Source organism: Varroa jacobsoni, unplaced genomic scaffold (genome assembly GCF_002532875.2).
Source record: "Varroa jacobsoni isolate VJ856 unplaced genomic scaffold, vjacob_1.0 scaffold_1208, whole genome shotgun sequence".
Lineage (NCBI taxonomy): Eukaryota > Metazoa > Arthropoda > Arachnida > Mesostigmata > Varroidae > Varroa > Varroa jacobsoni.
Genome location: NW_019214110.1, coordinates 38,730 through 48,184, shown reverse-complemented (window position 1 = coordinate 48,184; position 9,455 = coordinate 38,730). Strand labels below are relative to the sequence as shown.

At 40.7% G+C, this 9,455-nt stretch overlaps 2 protein-coding genes across 13 annotated transcripts in view; one reads left to right on the top strand and one right to left on the bottom strand.

Moving 5' to 3' along the window:
- LOC111267673 (uncharacterized) overlaps window positions 1-1,440 on the bottom strand; it is a 54,564-nt gene extending 53,124 nt beyond the window's left edge. For 4 of the 6 annotated variants that reach the window (XR_002684776.2, XM_022846057.2, XM_022846062.2 and 1 more), the window contains exon 1: window positions 955-1,439. Coding sequence is in view for 1 of the 6 variants with exons in the window: in XM_022846063.2 (XP_022701798.1) it covers window position 959 (1 nt within the window). In the remaining 5 variants the exon portion in view is untranslated. Of the gene's footprint in view, window positions 1-954 lie in introns of all 6 variants that reach the window. The other 2 variants (XM_022846061.2, XM_022846063.2) reach the window with 2 other exon arrangements.
- An 863-nt stretch (window positions 1,441-2,303) lies between these two features.
- LOC111267675 (uncharacterized) overlaps window positions 2,304-9,455 on the top strand; it is a 16,399-nt gene continuing 9,247 nt past the window's right edge. Inside the window, exons 1-7 of one of the 7 annotated variants that reach the window (XM_022846071.2) lie at window positions 2,304-2,598; window positions 3,756-3,827; window positions 6,716-6,836; window positions 7,529-7,618; window positions 8,119-8,237; window positions 8,420-8,740; window positions 8,930-9,156. In XM_022846071.2, coding sequence (XP_022701806.1) covers window positions 6,730-6,836; window positions 7,529-7,618; window positions 8,119-8,237; window positions 8,420-8,740; window positions 8,930-9,156 — 864 coding nt within the window. In that variant the 5' untranslated portion in view covers window positions 2,304-2,598; window positions 3,756-3,827; window positions 6,716-6,729. Of the gene's footprint in view, window positions 2,599-2,944; window positions 3,604-3,735; window positions 3,828-6,715; window positions 6,837-7,528; window positions 7,619-8,118; window positions 8,238-8,419; window positions 8,741-8,929; window positions 9,157-9,455 lie in introns of those variants that run through there. The other 6 variants (XM_022846069.2, XM_022846072.2, XM_022846067.2 and 3 more) reach the window with 6 other exon arrangements.

Sequence of the window (9,455 nt, the reverse complement as noted above, 5' to 3'; positions counted from 1 at the left end):
ATGTAGCTCCAAATCATCTTCTCAATTGTATGATACCTTATTGCGTGATCTTTTCGAAATTTTCAAAGCCACACTTTTTTCATGGTCGATTTGATGATCGAATATTTCGAGTTGGATTATTGGTTGGAACTGATTCAATTTAAAGAGGCGCAACTTAGGTTATCCATTCCTATTTCATTCGTTTTTGTTTTTCCTTTGACTTATGACAAATGTTTCTCGTTTACTAGTTTCTGCAATACAACGAATTCGATCCGAAAATAACTCAAGCCTTACACGTCCGCATCAATAGACCAAAATTCTTGCTCAACCAAGAGCCAGTTAATGCTCGATTGGCCAAGCAAAATACTATTGTTCTGATCTCTTGTTGAGATAAGACCTAGCTCAAGAACTCGAGGAAGAATTAGATCTTCATCGTTAGTTCAGTTTGTTTCAACGATTCCTAAATTTCGTCGATTTTCGGTTAGTGTTGCCGTGCATCGTATCAATCACTCCTGATCGAGTGTGTCGAGAAGCGGCCGGTGTATACAACCATTCTCTACTGAACAGGGGTTAGGTCGCCAGCCATATCCTGCGTTGCGTTCCGACATGACGAGCTCCATCGACGAATGTGTTCAGGCCGTCGACTCTTCATTGGTTCACCCTTATCGGCCGATACACATGTGATGTTCCGACCAGATCAACGATTTCAAAATCTGGATTACCACTATGTAGAGCTGCACGCACAACCTACGAATGGCGGAAATTAATCGCTGTTGGGTGACAAAGCTCGTTGATTCAGCATTTATTTCGCCAAAAAGATCCGCACATGCCACCTGAAGCAGAGTCTATTAAGATTTGATTTTCTAACATTACACCCCCACATACACACACACGCACGCACGCACACAAGTTCAAAACACCACAGCAGAGTTAGATTCAGTAGAACAACATGAGTATAATTAACTTAAGCATTACCTACTGTTTGCCGTATCGTTGCAGCTGTTGGTCGTTGTTAGCAGTTGTTACTAGCATCACTCCTACAATTGAAGCACATACTGCACACAATTGAACTGAATCTAACACAACACTCCGTACGCGTCGTCAGCGCCCAATTCTGTGCAGAGTCGCGCCAACCCCCGTCGTCGTCCTCGTAGTTCTGCAAGAACCGGCCAACAATAATAATCATTCGAATGATTGTGACGTTTCCGTCGAGGACGCTCGGAAGCTTCCCTTTTGTCTTAGTTGATCGACGAATTGACGTCACGACGCTCTCGTCCGTGGCGTGAAGACGCAGCTCACCTGACCGGATGGCCAGACAGACAAACGGTCGGCCGATCGACGACGAGAGTCAGATCGACTCTCGGTGACGAGACCGACTTAGAAACGACGGGCCTGCTCTTTCGATTCCCGCCGCGTCTGTCGCCACCATCAACCTCCAGCACCGCAGTAGCTCCGTCTCTAACACAGACTCATCCCCCGTACATAGCTCCGCTACGAGCAGTCATCCTCGCGGCCATCTTGTTTTTGTCTGGTACTAATAGCAGCCGCGGCAGGATCGAGCACTCGATGGCGACCATTAGTGGCAGCAGCAGCGCCGGCAGGGCTAGCGACGGCGCTGCGGGTAAATACCAGCTACCTAGAACGTGTGTGGTACACTGCTGGGCTGTTCGCCTCCTGGTATCCGTCGCTGTTGCTGGTATACACGAAAAATGTTTGTGCGCTTCTGTCGGAAAGGTGCAGTGCAAAGCCCAGATACATGCAATAGGTACAAGACAAACAGGGAACAGTTCTACACGGCGTAGATAGAAGAACGACAGTGACAGCTCTAGCAGAGAGGAGCAACAGCCGCAGGCGGCACCGTCGTGGCTGCAGCGGACGATAGCAGAAGTGAAAACTCGATGTTGTATCTGGCAGACTGGCTGGCTGGTACAGGGTAGCGGTACAAATAAACAGCAGTGCTGGCTTCACTCCACGACTTATGCAGAGGACGCGCACAGTACTATAGCAATTAAGAACACGGACAAAGACAAACAACGCGCCGGCAATGCAGAAACACTCACAGGCTGTCGTTTGCGACCAGCAGGCGTTTCCACCTTCCTGTCTTTTCAGCCAACACGAAACGACAGCAATGGCCTCTGGTTGCATACGAATGAACGCAGCTTTCGAGTGTCGCCCGAAAGGTATTTGCGTAGCAACAGGACATTTAAGTCGCCAGCCAACTTAGCGGATATGTTGGGCTGGCTCTGATCTAGTCGCGGTAAGGGTGCTCCATATACAGTATCGGCAAAAGAGGGATGAGAAAATATAGAAATGATATGGGCTTCGTGTGTGGGAACAGTTTAAGTCGATCGTCATAAAACGTCAGGCTGAGAGAAGAAACAAAACTGTGACTATAACTAAACATTGTTGCTAAATAGGAAAATTCATTAGCAAAATGGGAAGACTATTCGTGGCTAACGAAAATGGCTTGAATGCATTTCTAAGCAGACGACTCGTAACTGATGAGTCCTACGGCGGGGGTGAGGTCTAGTGGTCGTCCCTAAATGTTTCCGAGTTTTTAGTCGAGCACCGTAGCCTCGCATTACTCCAGACGGCTGGCTCTTTCTGGCACACAACGAAGTATGTATACGCTCGGATTCGAACTTATTGTACATAAGTTTAGCAAAAAGGCACGTTTCCCACTATGTTATTATACACCGTATTGGATATTGACTGCGTTAAACAATTTCCACGAGGGTTACCCTAATCAAGTTGTGTAGTTTTAAATTTTTTTTTACATAAGTGCGACTGTACATTCTTTGCTGTACTTGCACATTGTCATAATTCGTTTTTTAGATAATTAAGATAACATGGTGTCACAGACATTCATTTTTTTCTCGCATAATTTCCATTTCTAGTTATCGTCAAATTACGCGCTTAGCGGGTCACATTCCGCCAAACTGGTAACGTTCCCCATCTCGTTGCCGGGGCTAGCCAGCATGAAACCGACTCGTGCAATATTTGTACAAACAAATGTGAACGTTGGTACGATACGATTTTTTTGATCCCTTCGAAATTAAGCCGCTATGCCAATGATACTTAAAAATCAAGTGTACAGCCAACATCTTCCGTCGTCAACAATCGTGCCCACATCAGACACGTTCCTCCAATACAAGCTCTGGTTATGTCCGGTGTTTTCGCGCATAGCGGCTCGTTATCTCTATGGGTTTGGCTCCTTTAGTCCCAATTGCGTAGCCCTTTACGATAATTAGACGTGACAACCGCGTCCCACAGCAACCGGCCATTGGCCGCCTTAGGCTCCTTATACCACTCAGTCAAGCATTTTCTTAGTCACTCGGTTGCCCCAGCGCCCTCACTATCAGTGGTATTAACAGCAGACAGCGATCGCAAACAGTCAAAGATCATTGTCAGGGTTTGTACCAAAACAAAAATGGCACCTGTGTTGTGATCAACGGAAGCGATTTTTTGAGAAACTATATTACTACCATGTGAGGGAGTACAATTTGCTACAAAATAAAAGTGGTCGAGGAGATCACCAAATAGTGCTGCGTGTGCTAGTGAACATTATGCGCCAGTGGGTTCTTCGACACATTTTTGTGACAGTGAATTTCGCTTGAATGAAAAGTAACTGCATCTTTACAAGATACATTTAATGGACTCGGAACTATAAATACATAAGAAGAGTTTTACTGTTGATAAAAAGATTGACCAACTACGCTCATTATTAAATCGTTTATTATGACTGGCTTACGTCAGTTTTTTTTTGAATTCCGTAGGGACGGGACAACAAGGCTGCATGCTTAACTAAGACGTGTCCTCAGCTGATTGCAGTGTCTACGTGTCACAGGGTTGGTACTGCGTCTCTACAATTGAATGACAACAGGGCTGATGTTCTCATTAGATAAAAAGAATAACTAGACAATCGAGGATAAACTGAGTGATGAGTCTGGTGAGACTTCGCTATTGAAAAAGTGATAGTTTTTATCTTGATGTGTCAGAGATATTTTCCGATAACTCGTCTAAAGATTTCGAAATGTACATATACGCACGGACTCAGCAGGCTGATTCTGGGAACACAATGATGTATTCGCCACATTAATCGATCTTTCGTAGAGTGTATGGGGGCTGAGGGGGGTCCGATGGCCTATTTTTATAACCATCTAGTTGTAGTAGCGAAAGTCGTCGAATGTAAAAGAAAAACGATTGTAAATGCCAGTCGTGCTAAACTGAATGAAGTTTGTACTTGATTATGTCAAAGGCTGAACTGAACTGGTAAATATGCGAGAAACGCAGATCAGTATATTAATCTAAATGTGTGAAGTAATTAAGCTCGTGTTATTATTCAAGGCAGAATGTGTGACCTTTCAAGTGGCTTATTGTAAACGGTATATTACTATACGACACGGCATATGCGCCTCGTCGCTAATCGGGTTTCGTCTTTTAATAGGAGCAGTTTAGGATGACACTTCGACGTCTGATGGTACCTGCGTCTACTACCAGATTTATCTAAAAATAACCACATAAGTAACAATGTGCATAAAAAAAGTGTCGTATGTTTCGTTTTCATCTTTATTACGGAAAACCCACTTGTTCACCGAAAGGCTACAATACACGTTGACGACATGATTTCGGACTTCACTGGTCCCCTGAAATCTACCATTGCGGATTTGCGAAGTTCCACGGTCCGTTGTGATGGTAAAAACAACCACAATAGTGGTGATGATAATTGTTATTTGTGTACTTGACGATCGCTATTATTTTTGTTTTAACAGCACCGTTTGCGATCTTGTGTTAATTAATGAGAAGACGTACTAGATCGGTATATTGAGAGCGCCGTCGTATGGCCAGACACAGCGCATTTGTGTGCATAGCTTATAATCTCTTTAAAACGCTTCAAAAGCTTATTGTTCTCTTCAGCCTCGCGAAAGAGGCGAAACTTATTGCCATTATATGGTTTGTTGTTTGTTGATCTTGCCAGGTGCGTACGTAAAAGATTCTGGAGAGGGGTACGGCACTGTTATAGACAGAACTGCGGATGGGAGAAACAACTGCTATCATAGTAATTGTCGCTTCCTGAGACCTTTGTCGTCCACAGTTGGGTTTACACGAGAACCAGTAGATTAGTTTGTCACCGTGTTGTGTCTATCGATTCAGGACATGAACAAGATGGAATGAAATTGCGTTGATGCTATGTAACAGCCATGTCGCATGTAACGATAAGAGAAGGTATTAGGGGTTAGAATAACCATCGGCTTATTCGTGCCTCGTTTGTATGCAAACAAATACACAGAGACATTAATATAAATCCTTTCGAGTTTAAGTGGAAGCCGTTTCTTAAATGTTTGTTTAATGTATATCTAGTTTCATGGTCTTATATGTTATAGAGACGCAACAAATCGAATAGACTCGCTTCGGTAAAAAGTATTCCGTATAGAGTAAAAAAAATCTTGATAAGGCCGGAAATCTGACACACTGTTTATCTATATCCTTTCATTCTATAACTATTATTAAGGGCTGTAAGAGTAGTAAACATTTTGATGTAACGAGAAATTTATATAAATCTATTATTATTGTTTAATAGAGTTGTTATGCCAAGCTGACTTTAGTCAATTTGTAATAAAGACAAATGTAGAACCAACTGAACTTAGTGTTTCCTGTATATAAAAAAATTCGCTAGGGCGTGTACAACAGCAAAGAGTTCAAATATTTTGCAAAATCATTATTGTAACTAAATCACTCTAAGCCACTGTTTATAGTTTGTAAAATATAAATGAGACTTAATGAATTCTAGTAGCTCGCCACGTCTAGAAGGATGATATCTTCCTTCTAGTTTTTTGTTGCGAATGGTAGATCTTGCTTGGTGTAGCGTGGTAATCGTAATAAAAATATTAACATAGATAGCGTTGTTCAAGAGCTCAAGTAAATCACCCTTTTTAGAAGGTTAATTTGGTTAATTACTTTAAAGTCATACATTTCTAAATAAAATTGTTCGTGCAAAAATGAGGTACTAGTGTAAAAGCAGTAGTAATATAAATCGCATCGTTACGATGAAATCGTACACTGTATGTACACATGCTGCATCTTTCAGGGCCGTTTTCTAGAAAGGTTTACAACGGAATGATTCCTGTATCGGGGTCTTGCCCGGCGGTCGTAGGCATTCATGGAGAAACAACTGGACAAAGTTAATAATACGATGGCTGACGATATGTCAAGGAGTCCATAACACGTTAATTCCTTGCAACATCACAAGACTATGTAGCCTCAACTGATTAATATAGATAACATGTGATTATCACATAACAGTATCACTTGCCATTAAACTTTTGGAATGTTAAAGTTATAAAAACAGAAATTTAATGAACATACAACTTCCCATGGATTGCCCGCATTATAACCGCCCTATTCCTGCCGTTTGACACCACCGAAAAAATGAAATTTCTATGCGGTTCTTGTAAAAAGCGATATCTGTAGAACTAGTCCTTTTACAACTGGCAAGCTCAAGTGATGTGTTTGATAGAACATTACGTCTGATTTATAGAAAAAAAAAACGGTTACCGAGAATTGTTTCACTTTGAGCTCGTAAATAAAGACGGTCAGTGATATTATATCTAAAGCATGATAACTAGCCTTCTTATTCGTAACGAGATCTTTATACTGCGCACATTTGACAAATTTCTTTACGACTAACCTTTTTTACCTCAAACTAACGTATTCATTAACGTATTCATTATTTCAGACATAGCGAACACAATGGCGTCGATAAAACTGCCACTCTCAGTGGCAGCTGATTTTGAGTCCCTAAACGATATGTGTGAAAAAGAACTGGACAAAATAGTTCCTAAGCAATCGGCTGGAGTGTAAGTGAAATAAACTTTACGCATCGAATGCTACGGCTTCACATTTGTTATATGGATGTGTAAATTAAGGAAGGACAATCAATGCCCATCTGAATATGTTTAACAAAAAACTCGTTTGTTTTGAACTCTACGAATATATAATACGTATTTAAAGATAAAGCTCGCCTTTTTAGCACGTCTGGTCTTTTAAATTTCCTTCCTTTCTTGTTCTATGTAGGTTGATAATAATTATTAACAGCGGTAAATTAGCTTTTACGGTTGTGTGCGATAGAGTATTAGATATCAGACCCAGCATCCGTATTTATCAAATTATTTAGCAAACGTATTTAGCATATCACGCAAATTTCGTTTTGGAAACAGTTTTGAATCATTTGAGAAATAGTGATTTATTCATTAATAACTATAATTAAAAAAAAAATGAACTAGCTTGATATTTATAATATATAACCCAGGTACAACAAGGGTAATTAGCTTGTATTACGGGAAAGTATTACAAGAAAGTATCGTGCTATTTTTATAGGGTGATTAGTGGTGTAGCATAATGTTTCACTGCAAACAACTGAGTAATAATCGTATCGTACTGTTCTCATATCATACATCTCTCAAAACTGCTCGACTCACCTAAATTTGTTGTTTTTTGATCTATTTTTGCTAGAAAAATGTGTGATTGATGTTGCGCTGTTGTATTACAGACTACGGCGAGCCCTGAATCCCTTATTTCAGGAGGCGGACAAATATTTTCGAGAGGGCAATGAAGAAAAAGCTTACATCGTCTATATGAGGTGAAAATACGTTCGGATGGAGTTAAAATTACTTAAAACAAGCGAGTAGACTCGAGCATGAGATTTACACTAATTTTTTCTGCTATAGCAGCATTTAGAAACGTGAAAGTCTTTGTTCGTTTTCAGTTTTCACATTATATATACGCGTAAAATACGTCATAGATATAAGTATGATAAGTAAGCAACATATTGCATAATTAATTATACTACAGTCCGTCACAATATATTTTTTGCAAAACATAAGATTGCTTATACCGTGACGTATTGCGCACGGCTAAATCCACTTAACTAAAGATATAATGAAATAACATTTCCCTGTTGCTTATTATGCCAATTTCAAACAGGGCATATTATAATTTAGTGGATGACTATCGCTCTTATGCACGCTAATTTCGTCTAAGCATATAAAAATTGGCGACTGAATGTTCTAACAACAATATTATTTTCTATCTGTCGGAATGGTCTCGTTTTTTTTGGGTTTTTGGTCTTCTGATATACAGGTACGCGAGTTTGGCTATGAAAGAGAAGGAAAAAGATGTAGAAAAAATAAAGAAGGCTTTAGGCCGATTGGAGAGCCTAAAAACGTCGCTAATAGATCGATACGCACAACGAAATGTTGGTAAGAACTGGCTTATTTGACCTAAGTACAATACACTTGAGATTTATGAGTAGATTTTTTAGCTAGGGAAGTAGACTTTTCGGCTAAAGGGTGGTCTTTTGTCAGCCGATGAATATATTTGGGTGACTCGAGCTATTGGTTGCGACATACACCTAACTTTCTTTCGCTTTCCCAAAATGCAGAGCAATCGTTGGATACTCTTCCATCACTTCCACCTTTAAGTGCTCTAAAGACTGATATGGTAAACGGGTCTGTTTATCCTTTGATATCTCCGAAAAGTACTGCAATAACTGGTCCGCCTCCAGCACCCAGTAAACTGTCGCAAGATAGTTTACCTTCAGTAGGATTTGCGCGCACCTCAGTTAACGGCCTTATGAGTGGCGGGATATCGAAATCCAGCACGGTACCGAGTGGACCACCGAACACCCATTTCGCAGTTGACCCCGATCAGGGCGTCAGCAGCTCGAAACAGCCGATCAATGGGCAACAGCCTGACCAAAAAAGTATGTTGGTTGCTTGTCGTATCGTAGCTTCAGTTGCAGGGAGAATGTTTGTGTTTGTGGACGTATTTTTCACATCTTGTAGGATACATTTAGTAAATGTCACGGATTGAAATCAGTGGCTTTCTACCTTTCACGGCGTTAATGTGTTTACTGTTGTTTTTACTCTTTTCGGATGATGTCGATTTACAGGTGTACATTTTGTCACCTGTGGGATACTTCATTCACTACTGAAGGAAAACAAAGCGCTTGTACTCGACTGTCGCAGTGCAGAGGCGTTTAAAGATTCTCATATCAGCCTTTCGCCAAACGTGATTAATATTTCAAAACCTTATATGGGCATGACGTCGTTTCAGATCTCCAACCAGTTAACAAACGAACACAGACTACTATTCGAAAGGCGAAAGGATTTCGAAAAGGTTTGTAATCGTATAGTGCTATCGTCGTTAAGAGAATTGAGCATATGAGCCCCTCTTTCCCTATCAAATGGAACATCCATTGTTATCTATTGTTTTGTACCTTCAAATTGGTTCGTATTGTAGGAAAATAACTTAAGATTGTCATCGTGTAAATCCTTGTTTGCGATGACTTGGGCGAAATCTTAAGGGTGCCAAGTTCTTGCTTTCGAAGTTTTACTGTGGCTATAATAAACGATCACTTTATGATAACTTACAGTTGTTTCGACAAGTTTTTGTCGACACCTTGATTCAATTTATAT